This window comes from Daphnia pulex, chromosome 5 (assembly GCF_021134715.1).
Source record: "Daphnia pulex isolate KAP4 chromosome 5, ASM2113471v1".
NCBI lineage: Eukaryota > Metazoa > Arthropoda > Branchiopoda > Diplostraca > Daphniidae > Daphnia > Daphnia pulex.
This window is the reverse complement of record NC_060021.1, coordinates 9,649,369-9,675,494: the sequence shown is the minus strand read 5'-3', so window position 1 is coordinate 9,675,494 and position 26,126 is coordinate 9,649,369. Positions and strand designations below refer to the sequence as shown.

The following is a 26,126-nucleotide window of genomic DNA, read 5'->3' as shown; positions in this document are numbered from 1 at the left end:
AATCTACACAGACTAAAATACAAAATCTCATCAAAATAACCCCAGTGTGTGTTTTTCGTGTGCCGTGTCTTTATTTTCGAATCGATACAGCATAATTTACAAATGTATATCTATCAACTCGTTCCATTATTTTAATTATGTACCAGAAAACCACAAAAAAAGAGCTGAGAACGATAGAAAAATAAACCATTGATTGTCAATAAAAATAAATATCGATCAGTAAATATTTGCCCGTGTTCCCTGTTATTTATTCATTTCTATTTTTCGCCTCTTTTGTCGTTTGCCTCTGTGTGTGTGAGAGAGTGCTGTTTTCGTTTTCAGTTGCATCATCAAAGACAGTAGCTGAAGAACGGTCCTCTAGCTGATTGGCTGGTCCTTTTCACCACTTCCTTCGCTGCTGTCGAGAGGACGACTCGAGCGAATCATCAAACGTGTCCCTAAATCAATTAGATGTTTCATTAGTCTACGTGAGAAATAGAAACTGGTTTCGGCCAAAGCAGAACAAAGTAAGTACTCCACAACGTTTCGGAGATCTTGAGCTGTTTTAAGGACCCCGCATCGGGTAGCTGGTACGTCAGCGGTGTAACTAGAACCGGCTGTTCGTCTTTCATTCAAGTGAAATTGTACTTCGGAGAATGCGCAAAATAGGAGATGAACCTTACAACTCATTATTGCTATCGGGAAAACGAAAAGTACCGGCACGTGAAATCGCAAAATGTGTCTCTCAAAGTTGACTGGGTTCGGAGCATCGTTCATAGAATGATAGCAACCAGACGTCTAGTTTACACTCTTCTTACAAGCTCTTCTTCCCTATTATTGTTGCCGTAGTCTAGTTACGAGCTTAAAAATAAACAAACTGGAAAAGCTCTATACACCTACATACAGCGCTATTATATAAACAAACTGCACTGCTACGATATCATATGTAACAACCAATCTCAGTAAATCCAATAATTCTCGATTAAGCACTCAAATTTTAGCTTTTCTGTTGGCAACAAAAGATCTCTCTAAGAGCACCGCCACTGCTAATTTAACAAATCCCCCAATAAACTTGGCCTGTTATGTGTCATCAAATTCCAAACGCATCTTAACGTCAAAACGTTGGCGATATTTTTTAAATTATCATTACAGGCGGCGCTCAAACAGCCATCACATCAATCCTTCATCGTGGCGGATCTAACGGCTGTTTTCTCATACCCACATTTTGTTTGGAAAACATTCCGCCTTCCAAAAGGCGGTTCCATTTTTAGTAACCCGTCTCTGTTCAGCAACCCACGCCCGTAAACGTTGGTGGCTATTTCTGTCATTCTGGTAATTTACGACTAAAATATTGGCCATTCGGTAAACGAAATTCCAAAGTCGAGAGGTACATCCTTACAACTTTCCTGCACATACCGATTCCTCAGTGGCGTTTAAGAGGCAATAAGCAGTGCAGTGTGCAAGATATAGCAGGAAGGTTTAAATGCCGAGCTATTAATACCTAATACGAAATGAAAAAAAGTACAACTTACGTGGTGCTGGTTGATTTCGGATATCTATGACCTCCACCTCCTATCGGTTGACTGAATATCTGACGACGTTGGTGAATTTGAACTATGGAAGGCGATGAAGGCGACGAAGATGAAGACGGACGTCGTTGGCGGTGCTGATGGCAGCGGTGGCTCTTGGGTCGGTGCAGTTTATTCGAGTGTCGCGAATAAATCGGCTGTCCGCTGTTGTCCTCTCGACAATGGGCCGAGGATGCGCTGGTGGATTGATCTGCCCGCATCGATCTCGTCCGCCGTGGTGCGAGGTGGAGACGTACTAGTTTCGTGTTACTGGAAGTCAGTTCCGGTTCGTTCATCGCCGACCGAGAGGAGAGCGTGTTCCGAGTGCGGGATGAAGGAGGTAAAGAATGCAGACGACAGAATGGATCGTCGCTTTTGCGTTTTAACAACCAGCTATCCGATCCTGGAAGACTTCTGGGCACTGTCATTTGGCGTTTCCCCGAACACTTGCACCTACTGTCAAGCATTTCGTAAATAATAAGAACTTCATCAAAAAGATGAGAATGAAATGGAATACTTACTGGGCTTTAACCCGCTTACAAGACGGACAGCTCGGGGTTGAGGCGGCTTTCTTGTAACGCTGCTTCTGATGAGAAGGTGGAAGTGCTGAGACGTAAAGCGGATGTCCCTTGTCCACCGGAACTTCAAAATAATTCTCACTGCTGGCAGAGGAGTCTCTACTCATCAATTCCGCTTGGGAGGAATCGTTGTAGGAGGAAGACATTGACGTCATGTTCCTAACGGACTGCAGGTGGTAATCCATGGCCATGGACCTTGCCATTGTGCTGGGCGGTACTCCCGGCTTGGTTCGCTTCCTGTGGAGTGCACGTAAACATTCCGACAAATTAAAAAATGAATGATGAAACGAGCTGGCTTTCTATTTATGGTTCATACTTGTGTTTAAGTCGTGACAGGCAGATACAAACAACGGCCACGATGGCGCCCAGCAAAACGGCCGCTCCCATGGCTATGAGGGTCACCTCCAAAACGTCAATTTTGATATCTGGTAAAGACGGGAGCGATTTCGTGTTTCGATTTGTTTGGCGGATCTCTCTAAAATGATAACTGGATAGCTTCTGATCCAGCTGGTTCCGTTTCACATTCAATATCCTGCATCATTAAAGTATAAATTATTAAATAGTATTAGGATTTAATGCAATCGCAGGAAAATTCAATCGGCCGATTTCTCTACGGGTAAAAGAAGCTTCAAATAAACTAAATCCGCTAACCCGTCAAATCAATACTGGCCAGCGGGCAGTTTAGCTATGAAATATAGATGTCCATCATCATTGGCTTCCCAGAAAACAATTCAGAATAATATCAAATTCTTACAGAATTCCTCAAATGACTTGGGACGTATAGCATGAACTCCCAGAACTCGCTTTAAAATTTGATACACAGAGTGGAAATGCGCACATGCGCTTGTTCCAATTATTCGTTGCCGTAGTAACGAACCGTACACAACTTTAAAAAAAAATGATAGGGAAGAGGAAAGTTAGTTGTTGATAAATTCACATCACTGAAATAAAACAAAACATCAATTAACTTGGAGAATAAGAATGTTGAACATTATAAAATATCGATTGCAATTTTCCAATAGCGCTCTGTAACATCTTAAACTTCTCATTGTTATTTCTGCGGAGGAGGATGGATTGCACTGCAAGACCGTTTTATCTTCCAGCTTACACGGGGACTAGTAAATTCGATTTTATGGGGAAAACTGAGCAAAACTTAATCCAATAACAAAGGCACTGTAGTATAAGTGACAAAGCACTTTAAATCATCATGGATAAAACACACTGTAAACGATTACAGCCAATTTCAATTTTCTGTACTTGTCAAACTATTTGCAGCCCGTGGAAGTTAAAAAGTCAAAAAGTTGCCAGCAATAAGTCTGCCAAGTTATGTTTTCTCGCATGAACAATTTCATTTTAAGACAGCAACGGAGAATAGTTAAAAATAAAAAGTATTTTTGAAAAACATTTTCACCTGAACAAGTCCTCGGATGGGACGATCGATTCACCGGTGCGGTTTCGGGCGTAGAGGACCACGTCCGTCCTGTGGGTTGAAAACATATTCGTAAAATGGAAAACCGTTAGAAAAAAAAAAAGAAATTTTTTTGAAGAACATTTCAAGAAAATTTCCACGCCTAATAATTACATTGATCCATCGGCCGTGTCGCCGTCGATGTGCGGGTCCAAACTTCTAATCCACACCTGATGACCACTAACATCGCTGACCACACTGGCAAAAACAACAAAACAAATAACACGTCATTTACGTAAGGTGACACAATAGTCAATATTGCACCCGTGTTTTCTATTTTATCCTCATCTGCTTGCTCAAAGAACTTACCCGCTGATGTGTTCCGATTGGTTGATCAGATCTTCCGTCGTGGTGGCCAAGACTAGAACCACTTCATGCGAGCGATCCAAAATGTGCAACTGCATATAATAACAACGAGACAAGAGATAGAAAGTTAGACGGATGGAAAATCAATAACGACACTTACAGAGAGCTCAAGTGCCGAAGAAACTGATAGGCCTCCTCCGTTTCGGTCAGTCGCGTTCACTTGAAACGATAGAATGCGACCGACTAGCCTATCAACAGACGACGCCACCGAAACCACTCCGCTGTTGGGATCCATGACGAAAGCGGAGGTCCAATCGAGTTGATTGTAATAATCATCTGATACTGCTGCATCAGGTGTCATCGTATATTTGATGGCCGCATTGTTTCCCTCGTCAGCATCCACAACCTGAAAAAAAAAAACCGAACCCGTTCAATGTTTTTTTTAAAACTCAAATTAATTTAGCTCAATCAAATTACAGCTATGGTGATGACTGGAAATCCGATCGGAGTGCTGGAAGGGACGACTACAATCAGAGGATTTTGGTCAGCAAAGATGGGAGGGTTATCATTGATATCTGCGACTCGGATGTTTAAAACCAGTTCCTCTTCTTCGAATCCAGCACATTTCGAATTTCTGGTACTGTTATTTCGGCGTCCGGAATGTTGAACTCTCAAGTGAACGGAATAAGAGTCTCGAAGCTCACGATCCAAGGCCTCCGTCAGCCAAAGAACCGGCTCGACGTGGTCCAGCTTAAACCGTGACTGGGCGTCCGGCCAGTTAGGTTCGATTCGTGTTAGAGAAAGATGAACCAGTTCTTCTGATCGACTGTCATCAAAATTGGTCAAATTAAGGAGAGCGATCGGAGTAGGAACATTTTCATCCAGCGTGATCGATTGCTGGCGCCGCGCAGCCGGATCAGGATGGCAGGCTTCCGTGATGGTGATCCGCACGACGCTCACCGTGCTCTGTCTAGGCGTTCCATCGTCTGTGGCCACCACCAACAGATTGTATTCGCTTTCACTTCGAGCGCGGTCCATTGTCACCAGTGTTGAAATGGAGCCTGTCAGTTTATCAATAGTAAATTGATTCTGATGGCTACCGAGACGGTAAGTGACATTTCCATTAGTCTGTAAATCTGCATCGGCATCGGTAGCTCGTACTCTGATAACCGCGGTTCCCGGAGGTGTCCCGTCCGTCAGGGATACGGAGTACAAAGGTTGGAGACCATTTTCGTTAACTCCACCTGACGGCAGGTCAAATTGTGGCGCGTTGTCATTAATGTCGGTAATGAAGATCACGACATCAGCCCGGGATTTGAGCGGAGGGAATCCTTCGTCGGCAGCTTGGACCGTTAACCGGAAAAATTCCGTCTGTTCGCGATCGATCGAGCCGTTGACTACCAACAGTCCCGTCTTTTGATTAATCCAGAAAGGCGATGGAGACGAATCGATTATTGAATAAACGAGGCGGCCATTGTCACCTGTATCGTCGTCAAAGGCTTCGATGGTAATGAAAGAGGATTCGTTGTAATCACCCTCAGGAAGGAGAAGCTCGTAGTAAGAGCTGTTGAACAATGGGCGGTGTAGGTTTACTTCGGTCAACTGGATAGCGACGTTGGCTGTCGATTGAAGTCCATGTTGGTCACGGACTTGCACGTCAATCAAGTAGACTGTTTCCAATTGCAAAGGCTTCTTCATGTATAGAGATCCGCTTTCTGGAACAACACCAAAAAGATCTTCGTGCAAAGTCCCAGGTACAATAGAAAAAGAAAGTTGGTCGGTTTTCACTGGGCTGGTTTCATCCTTGTCTTCGACACTAAATACTCCAAGACTCGAATTCACCATAACATTATCCGGAACCTGAAAGATAATAACACCCATGATTAACTATAGTGTAAAAAAAAAAAAAAATTCAAACTGCTGTTGAAGCGATTATTCACCTGAATAAGAATGGAAGAATTGTACAAAATCTCTTGGAAAGCTCGTTCTAGAATTTCTTCTTCATCCGGAGGTGTCTGATCGATTGCCCGTTCGGCCTGGTCGATCCAGTCATCCAATACTCTCAGCAGGTGATTGCGGAATCGACTGTATGTGGCCATTAAACGACCGGGTGGTAACTCTTCTGGCTCCCTTTGTTCCACGTCGATGGGTGTAGAACACGATCCGTCGGCGCAAACGATGATGACTCCTTCGTCACGAAATTCCTGTCGGTTTGCCGAGCGTTCCAGCGCCACGACACCCACGGTAGGGAAGAAACCCGAAATGTGCGGTGCATTATCGTTTTCGTCTTCGATTAGAATGGTTAACTGGGCGTGAGCATTGAGGGCTCCATCAGTGGCCGTTACAGTTAAATTGTAAAAAGCTGTCCGCTCTCGATCCAGCGACTTGGAGCGGACCACAGACAGCTCGCCACCTATCGGGTCGATTCGGAAAAGACGACTTCCGTTGCCCGTGAGAGAGTAATGAATCACATTATGTGGCCACGAATCGGCATCCTCGGCCTTAATGGGTTGACGCAATTGAACTCGAGTTCCAGCCGGAGCATTCTCGGCCACCCGGCCGAGATAGCGCTGCTTGCTGAAAACTGGTGGATTATCATTTGTATCAACAACCGTAACGGTTACTTGCAGCGTATCGCGATTTTGTTCCTTTTCAACAACAGTCACGAACAGTGTCAGATTTGACGTCATCAGTTCACGATCCAGTGACCGGCGTGTGTAGAGCGTGCCGTTACGGGCCAACTTGAAATACCCCCAACCGGGAGCTTTCTGGTCCACAGGAAGGAATTCAAATGATTCAGCAGGGTCCGACTCGCTCAATACGTCTCCGTTGGTCTGGTAAACGATTTGGCCGAACGAACCGGCCGGAACATTTTCAACGACACTAAAGTGATAAAATCCCTGCTCGTGTAACGCTTGCGATTTGAGGGATCCACCAAGGGCCTGGTCGACGACGCGAATCGTCAAAGTTGTCGTGACTGGGTCTCGGATGTTGTCACTGGCCGTGACATTCAATGTGAAGGTTGCTGGCGCTTTCAAGTCATCCGTCACGCGGATTATTCCGCTTCTGGAATCCACGGTGAATGGAACTATTCGTGTGCAAAATTATCGATTCAAATAAGATTTTCTCATCCTTTTTTTTTATTATGTAATAATAATGTGAGGTTTCATGCCTGGATTGCGGAATTTGTGCTTCACTGTGTAACGAACGTCGTCATGCTCCCGAAAACCTTCCGTTTTCACCTGGCCCACGCTCGTGTCAACAGGCGCTTCGGCTCCGATCCAAAACTCGTAAGGGGTGTTGGCAAATTTCGGGACCATCGTCGCCGGCGACAACACCGAAATCTACAAAATACAAATATGGTCATCAAAAATTAGGAACAGGTGATCATTTTCAGGAAAAATCAAAACCTGTTCACTAGTTTCAATATAATTTACAAGTTTGACCCGATTTAATGACGAAATGAGTGCACGACAGTAAGTTTATTTTTTTTTAGTGGATGGCGTCTTATTACCTGAACTACGGCCAGCGAATGCCTGCGCTCGCTAGGATTGGCCGGTTGGTCGCTGGCTTCGACGAAAAGAGAGTAGGATTTCATAGTCAAAGGTGTATCGGTCACAATCACATGGCCAGAACGAGGATGAATGCTGAACGGTACATCTGGATCGCCGTTTTTGACCGTGTGATTGAAAAGTGGCCCAAGTCGGACATTGCGACCGGTTTTACCAGCTTGACCACTTCGAACACCTTCCTGCTGATGCTGGATGACATAGTTGACATGTCCATTATCTTCGGCATCGGCATCTACGGCTTCGACCTGGACGTAAAAGACGAAATGGCACGCGTCAGTCGCGTTGCATGTCAAGACTCTACTAGTCCGTCGTTCCACAATCGCCGTGGATATTTCTCACTGTCAACTCCATAATGACAAAACACTGAACAGCATGCATAAATTTGAAAAAAAAAAAAGCCTCTCGAGAAGAAAATAAGCGAGTACTCACTTGGCCGATCACAGTTCCTGCTCCGGCTGTGGCTTCCACGACGAATGAATATAGGTTAGTGGGTTGAAAGATGGGGCTATTGTCATTTGCATCGGTGAGCTCTATGTCAATCCGGGCGGTGGACACATCGTCCGTCAACAGGTTCGGTTTCTGCTCGACGGCCTCGACTTGCAACGCCAAGCGGGAAACTCTTTCTCGATCCAGAGGCGTCGAATTGGTCACACTCAACCAGCCGGTGACGGGATCGATCATAAACGCGCCACTCGTGTCGTTCAATCGATATGTAAATCTCGAGTTTTCTCCCTATTTCGAAATAAATTAAGACGGATAAAAACCAACCAAAGATTAACCCATTTACCAGGTCATTATCAGTTGCCGATAGTTGGAGAACATGGAAATTGATGGGCAGGTTCTCCACGATACTGATGGTGTAGTCATTGGTGTCGAAGGCGGGTAAATTATCGTTGATGTCTTCGATGTCGATAAAAATTCTGGCGCGGGATGATGTGGCGGATGAGATTTCTAGCGACGAAGCGGCCTGGATGGTGAGGACGAATCGGTCCCCTACGGCCGATCCCGGCAATTGCTCCCTGTCGATCTGGCGGACGAGGAACACATCGCCGTCGAGCGGGTCCATGGTGAAGTAACCGTCATCGTTGCCGCTGAGGATCGTGTATCTGACGGTTGAAATGGAGGAGCGCGTGTCGGGCTCGGTTATGGCCAGAGTGCCGTCCGAGTATTGGACGGTGCGCTGGATGCGGATGGCCGGCACGATCGGCACCAGTTGCCGGATCGTTTCGTTCTGCTCGATTCCAAAACAACAAAATTGAAGAAAGACCGTGACACACAGCGGGAAATGGGCAAATACGACACGGATGGAGCTGGAACATTTACCTTGAAAGGAAAGTGTTCTCGAATGGAGCCTCTGTAAACGGAGCGGGTGAACAGCACGGGCAACTGTTGGGCGTTATCGGTTACGCTGAAATTCGATTCTACATCGCAAATGTACGAAGTCGATGGCGAGGAAAATGACCGGCCGAAAAGACAACAACAACAGCACATAAAATAAAAAAAAATAGAGGAGCTCTGTTTGTATCACGCTCGTATCAACACAAAATCAACAACAATCTGAAAATGACTCCAGACAAAAAGGGGTATGCCGTTACGGAACATTCCCCAGTGAAAGGATTTAGTTCAATAGTGTCTGAGTCAACTCGAGCGTAAGGCCATCAAGAATCATTGTTGCTTACACCATAGAGAATTCGATTAAAACAAAAAACGACAAACAAAAAAGACCCAAAAGCGGAGTTTAAAGTATACGTACCGGCGTAGCAAACGAAGCAAGACAGGCGGAATAGTGCTAGAAGGAGAAAGAACGACTCCATCACACGGGCTTGACGAATGACGAATCAATCCAGCTGCAATGCAAAATTAAAGACGTCAGGTAAAACTTGCACCAACATTATACACGGTGCAAACAGTTGAAGACGACTTGTTGCCGTGACACGGCCAAAGAACAAACTAACTAACGGACTGGCCCATTTGCAACAAGTCTCTCTCTTTCTTTCTCGCTTTCTACGTCCAGCAAGAGGTGGGCGGATCCTAAAGGGAACCAGGAGGAGGGAAAAAAACAAACCGAAGAAAAATGAACGAAACGAGATGGACAACGTTCGTGATCTACTTCGTGAAGCAACCAGCACTATTCTCTCCTTGTTTTCCTTTTTTCTTAATCAACTAGATGACGGCGATAAAGTTCTAGAGCCGGCCCATTCGCACTCTCTCCCGAATTTTCGCTCTCGCTCTCTCCTCACTAAATCCTCCACCTGTCCCCTGGTCCACACAAAACAGGAGGAAAATAAATATGACCGTGGAAAAATGACACAAAACTCAGCATCACTTACCGAAACAAATGGCGGCCATTAGCCAGCAGAAGAAAACAGAGAGCTCGGCAACAGTTGCACGAATTATGCGAATTCCCTTGCTACTGCCTACAACATGCATAATCTGTGTTAACAGAAACGGAAAGCAGCAACCGAGCAGAACGCAATCATCTTGGACGGACAGATGAAAAGAAAAAAATTTCATTTACTAATTTTTTTTTTAAATTTATTTCGATAACAGGTTTTCGGGTTTTTCTCCAGGAAAACCGGTGTGCACGGTACGTACGGTGCGTTCACCTTTGAGTACACGGGCTCGAAATCCTCCAACCAGATCAGAAAAACTTAGTCATTGCGCGTGTGAAAAAATTTGTGTTTCTGTCGTTTATTCAAAGATTTTTGTGTTTTGTTTTAAAAATAAAAAAAAATTTACGATTGCAGAAAACAACAAAACACTTGTGACGACGCTATATTTTCCCTCTCGCTCTTTCTCTTTTCTATTATGCGCTTTGTCTTTCTGGGTTCCAGCATCAGACCTTGTTTTATATTTGGATTTGTTGTTTCTTGCCCAAATCTCTCTGCGACGACGTTTCTAATGCTGCAACCCTGGCCGATGGCATGGCAGTGGCAAGATAGGAGAAACAAAAAAATTTAAGTGAAAAATAGAAATGCTTTTTGTTCGATCCGGAGTAAGTCATTGAGGGAACAACATAATAATACCAGCAGCGGCAGACAACGGAATCTGTGGGGCGGATAGTTTGTGCCGTTGTTGGGGTGTAGCTAGAATCTAGATACATGCTATGGAGACTGGCAAGGATGTTTGGAAAAACCTCCTCAAAGCAATTGAACGGCCTTCCATTACCATTACAACTGCTACATTTGTTTTCTCTAGTGCCACTACATTTATTATAACCCTTTGGCTAGACACAATTAGACATTCCAGCATGATGAATCGAAATTCACTAATAATGACCATTGTCGTTTCTGTGTTTTCCCCCGAGTTTGAATTCGACGCTAGAAATAATAATTTAAAAAATAGAAGGCCGTATACATTTTTAAAAATCTACTATTCGTAGAACAGTATAGATTTTATTTTTTTTTTTACTTCGGTTAAATGCCATTGTCTTATATTATCTCTCTTTCCCTCAGTGGGCATTTTTCTCATTTAACGGTAGGGATACGCCGAATTACGGGGATTTTATTGAGTTCTCATAACCCACATTCAATCGTCGGGAAAATCGACGGGAGCGGAGAAAAATGCACCGGGAAAAAACGAGCAGCCACTTCCAAGTACTATCGAGCTCATCACCTAGATCGACCGATTTCAAAGTGTATAGAATTAGCTGCTAATGCGTAGGAGGTGTATAGTGTACTGATCTGTATCTAGAGAGACGTCCCTATTTCGAGAAAATAATCAACTGCATCAAATCATCTAAGAGAGATCGAGGAATAATCATTACAATAGGGAATGAAGCGAAAGGTAGGAAAACAACAGGAGCAGGAGGCCTTGGAGCTTCCAAATTTCTTTTGAATTTCATTTGCTTTTGGGTTCGCGTTTTCTAATTTACTTTGTTGTAGCTCAGGTAACTGGGTTGAATCTCAAAAGCAAAGCCAGAGGAGGGCATCGATATTGTGCCAATTGGTTGGAGCCAATCTTTTTGGAGATTTCTATCGTTTCCTTATCTGTTTTTCGTCAATAACCACAGATTTCGTTCACATTATTTCATGGCTTATAAAACGGTAGGTTGGTCATCATCAAAGAAAACGATAAAAAAAAACGAAATGACTGGGTTGAGTGTGTCATTGCCAATTTCACGACTTTGGCAGCAACTGACCGAACTTTTCATATTTTAACCACACGTGTATAGACTTTTGGGCTTGCCTTTTTGTCTTCCGCCAGTCACGAAAATTACCTGAATCCCTGGTTTCACGGCAAAAGTTCAGAATGCATCGACAAATTTCGGATTTGCCCTCAAGTTGTCATATAACGCCTCAAACAGTTATTCGGGAATCTTGATCAAAAAGACAATAGTAAAAAAAATATGTATATAAATCTGGGTGATTGGAAACCGGAATGCCTACATGACCGAAGCCGGCTGAGTGAACCATTATTCAATCAATGCAACGATTGTCATTTCTTTCTACGAATGATTACTAGCTGAATACCGTTGCATCGACTTGTAAAAATGTAGGTGCGTTTCAAAAGATCTCCCATCTCCTGTGCCAACGTTTCTCGTTTCTTCGTCTTACAACTGCTTCAAATGTACAACAGCTGCGTTGTAGTAGAGTTTTCGATTGGCAACATGTCAAAAAATAAAAAAAAAACAGCACCAGAAATGATGAGTTTTCGAGGGAAAACAGTTTCCAAAATGAAAACCGGTCGAATAAGTTCGTTTTAATAATTGAATCGGCAATTCCGAGCATGTAGGAAAGTTGTTTCCCTACTTGAACTGGGTTAATAAGACAAAACAACATAGCGGATGGTTAAGGTTACAACATGCATCAAAGTCTAGTCGTCGTGACATTCGAGTTTTCCAGTTGTGTGGTGAAACTCTAAATGGTTTTTCGGACATTTCGAGAGATCGAGACATCGTCACACGTCACATTTTCCCACCCACAAACAAAAGTGTGAAATCTCCGGAAAAAGGAAAATGCAAAAACTCACCGGTTGGAGGAGGAGGAGGAAGCCACGAAGAGGTGTGTAAACTCGAAGTATTGTAAATCATGGAGCGAGAGGACCGCAGAAGGTAACGATCCGGCTGGTTGGTGTTCGGTATCTTAGCACACTCGACGACGCGACGGGAACCAATAAACAATCAAACTTACAGCATCTTATTTCCTAGTTGAATGACGCAGCCAGACTGGGCTGGGCTGGCTTTCGCTGCTGCCTCGAGTGCTGTGCTTCTTCTTCCTTTTGCTTTCCAATTCGAAAAAATAAATCTCTCTCGTTTACTATTTTAGCAATCGATCCCCGAAGAGGAGGAGTAAAGAAGATTTTTCTTGTTTTTCCACAAGAGCTTCTATGTTGAGCGCGATTAAAAGAATTTAGAGCGAGCCGTGAATGTGTGCTGCTTTCTCGCCCAGAGTCTCGCTGCTGGCTAAGGGAGTAGACGACTGACTGCCGAATTGTTGTTGCTTCGGACGGTGCCCAGTGCCCTGTGATCGCCCGCCATTCCTTGGTTCTATGCAACTCGATTTTACCAACCGGTTTATTATCCTATTTATCGGTGGTGAAAAAGAATTTAGGAAAAAATAAAAAAAAGTAAAAAAAAATGTGGAAAATAACAACCGAGAATGTGTGACGTGCTGCTGCTCCTGAGAGAGCTACGATATATTCCCGATACGGTAAACGCGTATTGCTTTCTGCTTTCGCGGGACTCTTAAAACGCATTTCAAACCCGTGTCCCCGCAAATACGATTACCTTTTTGAATTGCAGGTCTTTTCGAATGAAATAATCATGATTACCCACACCACCGCACCCGTATAATCTAAAGCCAACGTCGACCAGATGGCCTTGTCTCGACTGTCAATTTGTTCTAGTCTTTAGGAGCTATCTCGTCGTGTGGCAAGAAATTATGTTAAGACAATTATACGGTACCTACATTTCAATTTCGAGTATTGAAACAATAAGGAAACAAAATTACAATACATAAAATACAACAGCGGCCAACAGTTTTCCCGTTTAGCTGGCGTCGAAATCAATCGACGCGTGAAAACAGACCTCCTTATGGAGTGAAAAAAAGAGAAGAAAAGAGAAAAAAAAACTTTTCTGCGCGTGACAAACAACGTTGTCCAGAAAGTTGCGTGATCGCGGAAAAGATGGGAACGTTAAAAGAAGAAAGAAAACCGTTTGAATGGAACGGAAGAGCAGAGAATATTCCCTTTCGATACGATTCGGTCAGTTCGTTTTCAAGCAGCTCCATTAATCCCTGTACGAGGACTCAATGCATCAGTAATCTCTTCGACCTGTTACTGCTGGAATGCCAGAGTCACAGCAGAAAGCGGACCTATTACGACGTGCTTTCCTTTCGTGAATCCGGATGCATTCAATCGGTAATTCTGTCGGTAGTATTACAATATAACGCACGATTGTTTGTCAAAACGACAATAATAATAAGAATTTTCCTCTTTAAAAAAAAAAAAAAAAAAAAAAAAAAACGAAACAAATTCTGACATGATAACGGTAAGAAGAAGAACAATGATAAAGACAGGTTGCATTAGGCAACGGTAGATGGCTCCTCCTTCCAGTTATTTTCAAATAAAATCAAGGAACAGTTTGTTGCAAAGCCACATTTTTAAGCTTGGGTCAAATGTAAGTGACCTAATTTCGGACAAAAAATAATTATCCGTATTATTTCGAAGGAAAGTTACCGAGCATTCCACAAATAATTAAAGAAGCTGATATCAATGAAAAGGAAAGAGATAACGTAACAACATGAGAGTTTCGGATGCGCCGGAATGAAGAAGAATTCTTCATTAACTTTGATTGATAGTCCATGTTGCAGATTAAAAACTGGTTTCAATTCGCAATTTGAGGTCGGGCGAAAGTACTATTTCGTGGTTCCCTTTTTTTTTTCTATAGAATACATAAAAACTAGGAGCGTAACTTAAAACGTGCGTACTACTTCCGTATTTTTTGTTTGCAATAAATTATCCAACATAAAAAAGAAAACTAATTACTTTACGCTCACATTTATGAATGAAAAGAAGGAAAGTTAATTCAAATTTTAAAAAAAGAATGAATTCCAGAAGACCAAATGTGGAGAGTTCGATGTCTAACGCTTTTTTGTACTGCGGGCTCTGAAGGGGTTGTAATTTTCCCCTTTTTTTCATTTTTCTAACCTATGAATATCTTTTTTTTTACGATCATAGCTCCAACATCCTTAAGGCTCAAGTCAAGAGATGAAGAAGCAGTAGCCTCCTATCCGAATGATAAAAACCGAAAGGGTATTTCTTTAATATAAAATCAGGGAATAAAAATATACCCTCCCGAGATAATTAAAGAAGAAGGCCTCAGGGAAAGGGTAGCAAAGTTTCTGTTGTTGGGGATGCGCTGTACTACAGTGAGTCTCGAATGAAATATTCGACATGGGCCAACAGAAGTAGATAAATACGAATGTCACTCGAAACGGGCAAACGGCGGCAATCTCCTTTCAACTTTTTAACACACCGCTTTAGTTTCATTTTCTTCCCGGAGTTTTATTTCTAAAAAAAAAAAAAAAAAAACGGGAGGCATTTTTAATCAAAAGAGTCCCTCTCGGGGCATCCAGTCTTTTCCTCTTCATCTATTTCCAACATCCTTTATTTAAAAGTTCTCCCTTTCTATTTTCTAAAACAAGATACGATGAGGCTAGTGGACGAGGTGAGAAACACAATACACGATCATAATATATCACCGGTTGGATAAAAAGAAAGAAAAAAAAAGGGAAAACAAAGGCTACCCGCTACCGTGCCTGTTGGAGATTGAAAATTACAAAATTCTAATGAAGCAAAATAAAAAAATTTCTTTGACTGGGCGTTTAATTATGCTTTATAATATGGTGGCATCGATAGTTTTACGAGCTTTAAACGACCCAGCAAGACGTTATTACGCGGTGTTATTCATCCCGTCACGAAATTAACGTTAGACGCGATTGCGTGATAATCGACATCGACGGCGACGTCCAGCGCACACGAAACCATAAACACGCGCACCCCCGATAATCATTTGACTTTCCATTTCAGTGCAAGTGGAGTCATTCCATCTTTTTGTTATTGTGTTGTGTGTTATTTCTCTCATTTCGCTTTTCAATTGAGTTCGTGTCTCGTCTCTAAAGGCGGTTTGGTCTCTAATGGCTATGACCACTTCTTATTGTGCAGTGGGCGTCATTTGGCTGTAACTCAATCGAACTTGTTTCTTCATGGGCGGTTTGGCAGCAGCCATAACCTATCGGTGTCTGGTGCCCCACTTGTGTTCAAATTGTTTCTTTTGTTGTCGGCGCATGTGAGAGGCTCCAGTGGGTAAGCCGATGGATTCAAACAACGGAAACCAGTGGCTGCCACCGACTGGCGCCTTGACTCAAGGGCGTTGCATATCTCTTACCGCTTTTGTTCCATAATATGCAACTGCTGCTGTTACCTTTTCTTTTCTTTTTTTCTTACCTCCCACCTGTCTTTTTGGTGATGTGCGAATGCAACCCTTTTCGTATCTTCCCTTTTTGGCAACCGCATCGAAATCGACTTCGCTTTCGTTTAAACCATCACTTCACTCCTTGCAACCTCAAGGCCGAAAAGAATTGAAGTTGTCAAAAGATTTCGGAGTTTCCGCTGGCCGACAGGTGGTCAGTGGTTCCATGAAAACCGCCTCGTGCCGTGGCGGTTCTTCGCATATGTATAAACTAATTCAATGCGAATGATTTCAACAGAAAAACATTTAAAGGCTATTTGGGCTTTCAACACCGCTACACGACTATTTTTGTCATGCATTTTGAATTTCTCAATAGTTTTCAAATAACTACAATATCTATGCCTATCGGTGTAAAATATTAAATGTTAAAAGACCAAATGAATGAGTTTGAGTATGGAAATCCGATTCCACGTGTCGCGTTGACATGGAATAACCGGTCCGTACGCAAACTTACTGGTGTAGTGGTAGTGGCGACTAGACAACAAAACGGAGTCCATTGAACCCAGAATGGGAGCAGAGCACGATACCGGCCGCGATACCTCCCGCTGCATAATTTAATTCAAAGCCATCCAGGGGGCAATGGTCGACACTTTCCCTTTCAACCGGATTTCTTTTCTGAAAAATAACTCTTTTGCCCCGCTCTAGTAACAAGTAATAGTAGAGTATTACTTATGGATCATTCACATCAGTATTTACGCCGCTGTAAAAGAAAAAAAAGTGAGGCGATTACGTTTCTTGTGAGGAAAAAAAAGAAAAGACTCCCGCTGCATCGAAAACAACCTGCGCCTACAACCGGTCGAAATAAAGTGACTGAAATGTAATCATATTTCTTGTTATTCTTCGTTTCAAGCAGGTGGTGTGCATACAATAAGAGCTTGGACGAAACACACAATATATCTAGCTACTTTCCTGAACTAGCTACTTGACTACACCAATTTCTAATCTGACACTGGGCCGAGCAGAAGCTTGATCATAAGTAATGTTAAACGCCGTTAGAACTCATAATGAGTTCAGCGGGTCCGCCCGAATAATGGTCAGTTCAGTGAATCCGGTTAAGAAAAAGAAAAAGAATAGAATGGTGTAAAATAAGCAATCGGAACCGAGGGTTTCGGTCGACAAGGCCGAAGAAAGGAAAGAATTTGTTGTATAAGACACTAAAACACTTTCTTCGAGAGCGGTACTGTGGGGTACCAGATGAGCCCAATTAAAACGAAACGTGAATTGTCGGTTCTTTTGTCAAGGAAGAGCCAGGATATTCAAATAACGAAAGGGGGGAGAGGAATCTAGAAAGTGAGACTTCTATACTGCGAGGGGAGAAAGTGAATAATATTAAACAATAATTCAATATACGTCAACTACATTATCTCTCATCAATGGCGCTACCATGTGAATCTTATCGTGAGGTTTTCAACTACGGGCAATCGAATTACACCAATAAAATCATTAAGCAACCGTTCTCTGTTTCTTCGCTATTCTACTTTGAAAAATAATTTTCCCGGTAGGAGAGATTTTTCTTTTTCTAAGTGGGAAATTTGTAAAATATACAGCTGTTAAAAGTCATTTCCATTTAGCAAAAATTTTAATTTTATGCATCCAGGATTGTCCATACGGTCAACAGTAGCCACATGGACTAGTCGACAGGATATTGGGTGGAATTAAACAATTATTTTTGTAAATTAGTCCCAGACTTGGCGATTGTCACCAGGTAAGGGGAGGCAAAATTGGCGAATAAAAAGAGAAAGCAAAATAATTTAGAAACATCCAGCTTTCTCTTTAATATTGGCTAAACAAACCAATTTTGCCATGCAGACGGTAGCTCGCAAAAACATGTTCAACACACAGACACACACACTGCATGCTGTCAGCAATAAAGCGACGGCTGCCAGTTGTTTAAGAACTTTTGACTCGCCCTCAGCTGTTCCCTCAAATGTCGCTGGGACGACAGAGCAGCGGAAATGTCGAATTCCGATTGGCATCAACACAACGTGTCATTTGCCGGCATCAATCAGCATTTGACTTGTTTCCAAACATCGCCGTGTCGCGACTGCGACAGTAGCTTGTCCCTCTATTCAAATTTTCGTGTTGTAGTTGCGGATTCACTACAACAAAGGGTAGTCTGGTAGCTAAAGATAGCCGCTGTAAGTATAGGGTCGAGGTAGTAGGTGGAGCCCGGTTGTGTTTGCCAACACACACACTCCGCAGGAAAGGGGTATGAAAGGGTGGACTGATTTGAAAAGGTAAGTGAAAGTTAGAAATAAAACAAAAAGGATCAGCGACAGAACAATAGCTGGGAAAAAACGCAGAATTATCTATCGACTGAAGGAAATGACCGTTGATTTTTAGCCTGACAAGGAATTATTCCTTTCTCAACTAAATGCGACTAAATACAAGGGTAGCACATTTAGTTACTCCGTAATGTTTCGCGTTTTGCATGACAATGCCGCCACCCAAGTAGTGGATTTGACGTTCAAGAAATATTTGAATAAAAGTTCGTTATTCAAATAAGTCGGTTAGTTATAAGAACATAAATGATTGGGAAATCTCAGACAACATTTAGACAGCTGTGAATTACCACAGACAATTTGGCTCTTCCCTCTACGGCATGTCGATGAATCATAATGAAAACGATTACTCAAAACGTCAATCTGCAAAAGCTTATAGAAAATCTCGAAGCAGCCTTTAATCAATAGATTTTTCTCATCCATCAAAAATTTGTTCCCCAGCCATTTTAGGGATGAAGAGTCAAATAAAAGGTGGCACGAAGGCGGTGGGAGTCACGCTCGGCTCAAGGCAGGTCGGATATGGGCGGACTAACTTTTAAAAAGATTTCTCCGACCACTGTTTATCATGGAATTAACAGTACTGGACAATTATATATCTGTACAAGCTAAATCAAACCCCCGTTCAATCTTCCCATTTAAAATAAAAATTTTAAAATAAAAGGTTTCCGAAGGCCTCCGTAATTATTGAGGGTTCAAACAAATCTTTACGTCAAACAGAAACTATATAAACGAAAAGATTTTGGGATGTCAAATTCTGACATCGTTGAATAGAGAAATCCACCCGAATGTCAATCAACAGCCATTCATTATCGCATGCTCCTTCCGCTTCGTTTACATTTCTATTTGGTCGGCCTGTTTTCAGATTCATTTCACGCAGGAAAGAAAAGGTTCAAAATGTTGACTGACGGTAATTTTAAAGGCGAGTTCATCAGAAACGTCAAAAGGTAAAAATAAATAAAAAAGAAAAAAAGAAGAAAGAAACAGGAAAAAATAGAACCGACAGAGAACGGCAACAACTTTTACTGATTTCTTTTTAGATGCTGATGAAACATGGAACGCGCGTGATGTTCTACTTATCCAGAACGGCGTGAAAGCGATCACGTCGACAAGTTAAATACCACGTGTCGAGTTACGCAATAACTTGGACCCAACTACCCACAATAAGAACTTTGTGAGACACTTTATAAAGCCGAAAGTCACGAAGATGAGCCAAAAGATTCAACAAATCACTTCCAAGCTCTCACCTTTTTGTCAGCTGATTAAGTTCAGTCAGGTGTGAAAAGAAAAGTACACTAAAATACTTGAGGAACCAGAAAGCAACAAGTTTTCTAAAAGCCATGCTTCTTCCTTAACAGACCTAATCGAGATGAGTAGGACTATCCGTTATTGGAGGTACAACTCGTTCAATTATCATCTATTTTTTTATTATTATTATGGTTGACTGCACAAAAAAAGTAACTATTTATAAATTAAAAGTCGGCGAACAAAGGAGCTAGAGAACGGACCAAAAAGGTACTCGAAGTCCAAGTAATAAAAAAAAAAAGCTGAAGAAAGTTGAAAACAAAAATTAGATAAAGCTCAAAACGGATTTCATTTTGTGAACTTGCTCGACGGGGTGGAGTTGACTACCGATGGCTCGGTGAGATTACCCATCATGGACTCTAACCTACATTTTATTCGACCACACACACGCGCACCCTTGCGAAGTAAAAGTAGAAATAATACGCAAACAACGGTCATATAACTGACCCAGGAAAAGCGGAGGGTTCTTTCTCTTTCTATCGTATACGTAGAGGTGTAAAGGATTCTACTAAGGCTTTTTATGTTCTGACTGCGATATGTTGGGGGAAGTCATCAAATACTACTTGTGGTCGGACGGCATTTATAAAGGAGCTGATCAGTTTTATTTGCCTATAATGACGACGGGACCCGCAGAGCGCTGAAATGTTATGAAACGATGGCTGGAAGCGCTGTTAATTATTTTTTTCGGCAACTTTTACCAACAAGGTCTAAGTGGCTATTACATGGCTATTACAAGTGACTTTCTACAAGGGACGTTTTTCGCTATTAGTTTGAATCCGACAATTTTTTTTTTATTTCTTCCTAATTATAGAATAAACTGCCAAATTTGCTTCGTTAACTCCGTCTTCCGCCAAACGCTCTCCCTATTTTTTGAATGTGTGTTGTTTCTTCAAATCTAGATCAGGTGTGCCCGATCCACAATTACACAATGAACACCACGCTCCTTACACATTCAAAAAGCAATTAATTGTTTCAGTTTGTATGGTTGTTTAAAGTTGGAAAGATAATAGATGCAACAAGGTAGTTGGAAAATACAATAGTTTACGTCAAAGATCAACATGCCCCTTGAGAGTCTCGGATAACTGAAATGAAATCAGGTAAACAATCTAAAATTCACTTTTCTACGAACAGAGAAAGAGAATAAAGATGATCCGTCATCCCGGCAACTACAGGAAAATCATGTTGCATTACGTCTTTTGTGTCTTTTCGATTTTCTTTTACTTTACAAGGGGCGAAAGGAACCAAGTCTGCTCATTTACTACGTCTCTGAGATAGAGAGTATTCTCAGCAGGAGATCGAACCACTGAGTTACTCTTAGCACTCGTGGAAATTGAGTCATGAATAAACAAAAAAACAAAGGTTAGATAGATTGAGACGTGTTTCCAGATCGAGAACACATTTCAAGTTTTTTCGACACGAGAGTCTCCACTTTCTTAAATAAGAAGTTAAAAATAACATAGCTTTATATGGCTTTGCCTTGTGCACTAGACAATCAACTTTTATCGACGATAGCAAACTTAGAATTACGACCAACCATAATCGGACACGGTAAATCATGTCAGAAAATCGAAGGAGTTGGAAAAAACAAAAAATATTCGTCTGTCATAATAGGAAATAATATTTTTTATTTCTACCCTTTCAAACACTTCCGCCGCGACTCCCAATAGACCCCCACTTTTTACAGTATTCGGATCCGAAACGGAAAAAAAGGCTTCGACAGTTAAACTTACATTTTACGAACAATTTACGAGTTCATAAAAGATGGCATAAAAAAAACTTTAGAAAACTAAACTTTTCACCCAAAGAGTTGATGAGTAAATCAAAAGAGTGACGAGGAAATAACGCACGAGCCGCTTTTGACGGGTCCAGCTCATTTCGGCGGACATTTTCGATTACTGGCCACGTCCGGTGTTGTTCTATTGCATCTGTAGGAGGGTTAACACCCCCTCCCCTTTCAGATAACTAACAGCAAAAACCAGTTTGCGAGCAACAATAAAGATTTAATGGCGCAACAAAAAACCCCTTTCTCGACAAAAAAACTATTCTTCTCCAAGATTACGACGTTGCGTTTGTGAATAAAAAGCTTGTAATAATGTAAGCCATATTTTCCTTTAATAGACTAAAGCCAACGGAAAAATCGCAAGCAAACAGAGAATCATAAAAAAAAAAAAAATCACCGTGTTAATATCCCACACTGCAACAGATTGAGACGTCCAACACACGAAATTAACGACGGCTCACATCATATTAGAAATTTCAAGGGACACTAACTTGTGGAATTCCTCCGAGGTGTAGTTGAGATTGCGTAAGGCGAGACGTCCGATGATGTTGGCTTCGGCACCAGCGTGATTCCAATGTTCAACCCACCAGCTATCGAAATTGATTTTCTGCGTCACGGGGTGGAGCGGAGCGGAGCAGTTGTAATGAGAAGTGTCGACGGAAGACTCCCGTCTTGTAGAATATCCAGCATTCTCCTCTAATTGTTTACGGTGGATTTCCGAACACAGAAAACATTCAAAGGCTTCAACGAAATTCTCGCTTTGAAAGTCATCTTCGTGGCCTGCACTCCAGCTTCGACTCTCCATAGCAACGATAAGATCGTTGTTGTCTACAGTTCCGTGTAATTTATGCGAAAGCATGCGGCTGTATGCTATGTCATCGTCATTTAATGAGTGGAGGTAATCTGCTAAAGATTCGGGCGATGTGAAATTCCGAACTGAAACAGCTGAATTACTGTGAGGCAGCCAGTCCTTAAAAAAGGTTATTAAAAATGGAAGTTTCAAGAATTTTGCTCAGAAACGTAAAAACATTAATTTACTTCGAATGATGGAGATCCCATATATATGGGTACGGATCCCAATATTAGCGGACGCCACAGTTTTTCAGTAATGTAGTCGTCACCTATCGCATTTTCAAAGGCGATGGTAAACTTGTACTTGGCCATCAGTTGGAAAAAGTCCTCGTTATTCATTCCGTCTGCAGGGTCTTCTAAACTAAAACATTCGCAATTTAATGTCTGAAAAAACTTGAATAAATAATTCACTCAACTGTTGTGGGAGAGGTTTGTTGTTGAGACATTTTCCGTAAGAGTCGATTTTAATGAATTTTTGAAGCTCTTCGACATATAAATCACGCTCAGAGGGAGCGTTACAAGAGGATTGAACATACGCTATGGGAGAAAGACCCTCTTGCACTCGAATAAGGTTCTTTTTGGCAACGGGAATGAAATATTCCCCATCTTCATTTTCATGAAAAAAATAGAATAGAAAAGTAAGTCTTTAAGCTCAGATAAAATTACTGAAATTAAGGTTGATACCTGTAATATCACTAAGTTTTGGTAGACTTAGTAATGTCAATGGAAAACTAGACTTTCTGCTCCAAGTGGCTGTGTAGTTGAATAGTGAGATCAAAGCTGAGTAGCAAAATGATGGATTATTTTTGGGTGATTCTTCATGAAGTAAAGCCCACTCATGCCAGGGCTGACGAGGTATTGGTAAGTTGAGATGAGTGAAACTGCTCCCATAAAAAGCGACTACCTATAAAAGTACTATATTTAATGAATTGAATCCTCCAATTTGACTTGACCATAACAATAGTGCTGTTTAAACTAAAACAAATAAGACTTAAGAAAATACCTTAGTTTTTGGGTTTGACAAATAAGTTTGATTTTCTGTGAAGTAACAGGTGTTTTCTCCACATGTCCTCAAGTTTCCTGTTTCTCCAGTAAATGGTGTCCACCACAAAATTATGGGACTGTCAAATTTTTCTTCAACAGTAAACCAGCCACAAAATATCTGCAAGAAAGATTAAAGGAATTAGAACTTATTGCAGTGAGTTACAAAAAGAAATTACCATGGTGAGGTTCTGAACTAAAACTAAATATGTAAAAACTAAAGCTGCAAAAGAATTTGAATTCGACATTTCGATAAAACGAGAGTTTGATTTGTATTTGTACGAAAAATCCCTTTATACTAAACCAAGATTTCAAAAGAAAAGGATCTTATTTCCTCAACATTTTCTGCAAGGAAAAATTCGCAAATCGCACATTGTAATGCTAAAAGCAACATTGTCATTTTTCGTCTGCTTGGAATCTATTTACATACTATTGCGTCCATCTAGTGTCTAGTTGTGACAGCATATTTAAAAAATTCAAGCGCGCATAACAATTTCTGCACGCATGTTGATTTATCATTCAATAACTCAATAACTTTTAAGTTCCGAAGAATAAGGAAACGATGAACTTTTTCTCTCAAGTTCAATCCTTCAGATTTATAACTTGTATGAATACAAAGCAACCTCTCCTTTTTTACACGATAACAAGGGGGGAAAAGAATACACCAAAAAATCGTTATGGAAGTAATGATGAGTGTGCGGTGTTTTAGCCCTTTGACTATATCGACAATTTGTGTTTCAAACCCCTTCTAAAACTTTTCCCTTGTGGTCAATAATAGTGGCAAATACTGGCGGCAGCGTTTGTAAAACCCATTCCCTCCCCCTTTTTTTTTCTTTCCCTCCTGAAATAAAACCTATAGTACCTCTGATGTTCTCTTCATGAAGGGTTGGGATTTGTCGGGGTCTGCAATAAGAGGAAACAGACCACCATCAATTCATTCAATCTGACCCTTTCTTCCCATATTTGTTCGAATCGTTTCGGACGAAAGAAAGTTTGACATGCCAATGGATTTATTATGAAGCAAAAAGAAAATCGTAAATTTTGAAAATTTCAAGTTGTGTACACACACACACAAACTGTTGTGCGTAAAGTGCAATGGGAAAAAAAAGCCAGGTAAAACGGATACATAATACACGCTTCTTCCTGTATTTCCTTGATTGAAGATTGTGTAAAAAAAAAAGTCTGCTGAGTTATTAGTAACACGCTCTGGTTCTACAATAGTTCAAATTCAGCTCCTTTGATACAACAGAGAACTGAAAGGGTCAGAGCAAATTAACGAACCGACCGCTCAATTTTTTTTTTCCCCAGCCGCTCAAACATTATTGAAGAATTAGAAGGGCTCATCATACTCGGAGAAGTGTTTTGGTTCATAAAAATAAATTTCTGTTGGCATACGCACAAAAGTCACTGAAATTGCAGCTGCTTCTTTATCCTTCTTTTATTTTGTTCAGCGTCTGCCTTTTTTTGTTTTGTTTTGTTTTCAATAGATCCTTTTCGGATCCTTTTCTTTCTTTCGTCTATCCGCGCATTGTTTCCCATTCGACTCGGGAGTCGCTACAAAAGCTGCTGAACCTTGTTGTCTGCTGTATAGCCCATCTCCCTGTTGGCCCGTCTAGCCCAAACAACAACCAAAAAAAAAAAGAACAACAAGTTGATTCAACGGCCGAGGCATAATAATGCGCGTCGTCAGTGCCACACAAAAGACGGAATACAACAACCGCATCTCAGCTATTTCAGATAACAAGGGGTAGAAAACGGAGGGGGTCACAAAGGCGATGACGTCGGTCTCTTGTGAGCCATTGGCAACGCTAGTGTCGCCTGCCAGACTGTCACAGCAACACGGCAATAACAGGGGAATTTATGGCTGTCGACCACCCTGGGTCTCGGATGAATATGGCTCTGTACAATGTGCAACAAGTGACATTGTTCCATACAGCGTACACATTTTTTTTTTTTAATGTGACTGACTCGTTGCGTAAGACTTCGTAGCCTGACTGCTGGTTAGAATGTCAATGGAACACCTGTACGAGAAACATTGCCACAAATCACCTGCCGGATTCCTGATACTTTGCGCTGACCTACTTTTGAGGGCAGATCGAAATATTATCCTGGCGGCATAGACGGCGTCCTTTAGCTAATATCCACGCCTGTCAAATAATAGCAGCGTCTTAAATTTATCTATCAGCGGCGGATGGCATCAACTGTATTAAATTACCGTATCAGAATATTAGGAATGACGTCCCCGCGGTTCGGTTACATCGAGCAGATCAGTAGGCTACCGTTTCTTAATCAAGAGCGGAGAAATGAAACACAGAATTCAGAAATAATCAAATTTATCTCTGTTATCAAATTCCAAAAATAGTTATTTCTGAATTGTGGATTCCGTTTTCGATCAGTAGCAAACTTTAAATTCTATAGAAGCCAGATGGCTAAATTCTGGCGAGAAAAAAATGCACTGTAAATTATTCACGCCCTGAGTGTTGGAACAATGCTGTCTTTTTTTAAACAGAAGTCGAAATTATCTTGTTCTCTACGAGTTGGTCAATATTCTGAAGTATGGAAAACACGGATGATTTCCTGGTGAAAACAATATCCTCGCCGGAAGGCGCAAGTGATCGGAGCGAAATATTTTGTTTTTTTTGTTACTAGATCAGACCAATGTTTGGCCATACTTGATGATTTCTGCTTTCTAGAGTGTTGGATGTTGTTGGATGTGCTAGGTATAGAGGAAGTAGCATGTATAGGGATTGTCAGGTGTCGGGAGAGTTGGGTACACAGTGATGAATAGCTTAATGAGTCTTGCACCAAATTTCAAACCCTCATGAATTATTCAATCGCTTAAATAATGACTCAATCCCCTGACTGACTCTCTCTCTCCACACTTTTTCATGAATAATCTAAAAGACGTTGAGGCCTATATTCAAA

The 26,126-nt window shown here is 41.6% G+C and overlaps 2 protein-coding genes and 1 long non-coding RNA gene across 3 annotated transcripts; 1 reads left to right on the top strand and 2 right to left on the bottom strand.

Annotated features, from left to right (window-relative positions):
• Positions 1 to 51: 51 nt before the first annotated feature.
• LOC124194416 (cadherin-89D-like) lies at positions 52 to 12,577 on the bottom strand. Its single transcript, XM_046588596.1, has 17 exons — positions 12,443 to 12,577; positions 9,225 to 9,318; positions 8,795 to 8,892; positions 8,259 to 8,702; positions 7,901 to 8,203; positions 7,414 to 7,716; positions 7,072 to 7,243; positions 5,840 to 6,987; positions 4,377 to 5,759; positions 4,060 to 4,305; positions 3,903 to 3,991; positions 3,708 to 3,791; positions 3,537 to 3,605; positions 2,442 to 2,657; positions 2,069 to 2,362; positions 1,512 to 2,003; positions 52 to 437 (listed from the first exon to the last, which is right to left on the bottom strand). Exons 2-17 carry the CDS (start codon positions 9,283 to 9,285, stop codon positions 380 to 382), a joined length of 5,460 nt encoding a protein of 1,819 aa, XP_046444552.1. The 5' UTR covers positions 9,286 to 9,318; positions 12,443 to 12,577; the 3' UTR covers positions 52 to 379.
• A 240-nt stretch (positions 12,578 to 12,817) lies between these two features.
• LOC124194417 (alpha-(1,3)-fucosyltransferase 10-like) lies at positions 12,818 to 23,602 on the bottom strand. The gene is made up of 7 exons (XM_046588597.1): positions 23,381 to 23,602; positions 23,164 to 23,322; positions 22,845 to 23,064; positions 22,577 to 22,766; positions 22,347 to 22,521; positions 21,800 to 22,278; positions 12,818 to 12,994 (listed from the first exon to the last, which is right to left on the bottom strand). The coding sequence occupies exons 1-7, from the start codon at positions 23,447 to 23,449 to the stop codon at positions 12,823 to 12,825; spliced, it is 1,464 nt and encodes a 487-aa protein (XP_046444553.1). The 5' UTR covers positions 23,450 to 23,602; the 3' UTR covers positions 12,818 to 12,822.
• LOC124194421 lies at positions 12,936 to 14,052 on the top strand. The gene is made up of 2 exons (XR_006874785.1): positions 12,936 to 13,122; positions 13,215 to 14,052. It is a non-coding gene; the product is annotated as an uncharacterized LOC124194421 (long non-coding RNA).
• Positions 23,603 to 26,126: the final 2,524 nt, after the last annotated feature.

Excerpts from the sequence above, each read along its gene's own strand:
- LOC124194417 (XM_046588597.1), bottom strand. The coding sequence starts at position 23,449 with ATGTCGAATTCAAATTCTTTTGCAGCTTTAGTTTTTACATATTTAGTT. Across the intron at positions 22,279-22,346 it reads TGGGATCTCCATCATTCGAA|GACTGGCTGCCTCACAGTAA; the intron begins GTAAATTAATGT and ends ACCTTTTTTAAG. Across the intron at positions 12,995-21,799 it reads ACCTCGGAGGAATTCCACAA|GATAATAAACCGGTTGGTAA; the intron begins GTTAGTGTCCCT and ends ACCGATAAATAG.
- LOC124194416 (XM_046588596.1), bottom strand. The coding sequence starts at position 9,285 with ATGGAGTCGTTCTTTCTCCTTCTAGCACTATTCCGCCTGTCTTGCTTC. Across the intron at positions 8,893-9,224 it reads TTGCTTCGTTTGCTACGCCG|AATCGAATTTCAGCGTAACC; the intron begins GTACGTATACTT and ends TTTGCGATGTAG. Across the intron at positions 3,606-3,707 it reads GACACGGCCGATGGATCAAT|GACGGACGTGGTCCTCTACG; the intron begins GTAATTATTAGG and ends TTCAACCCACAG.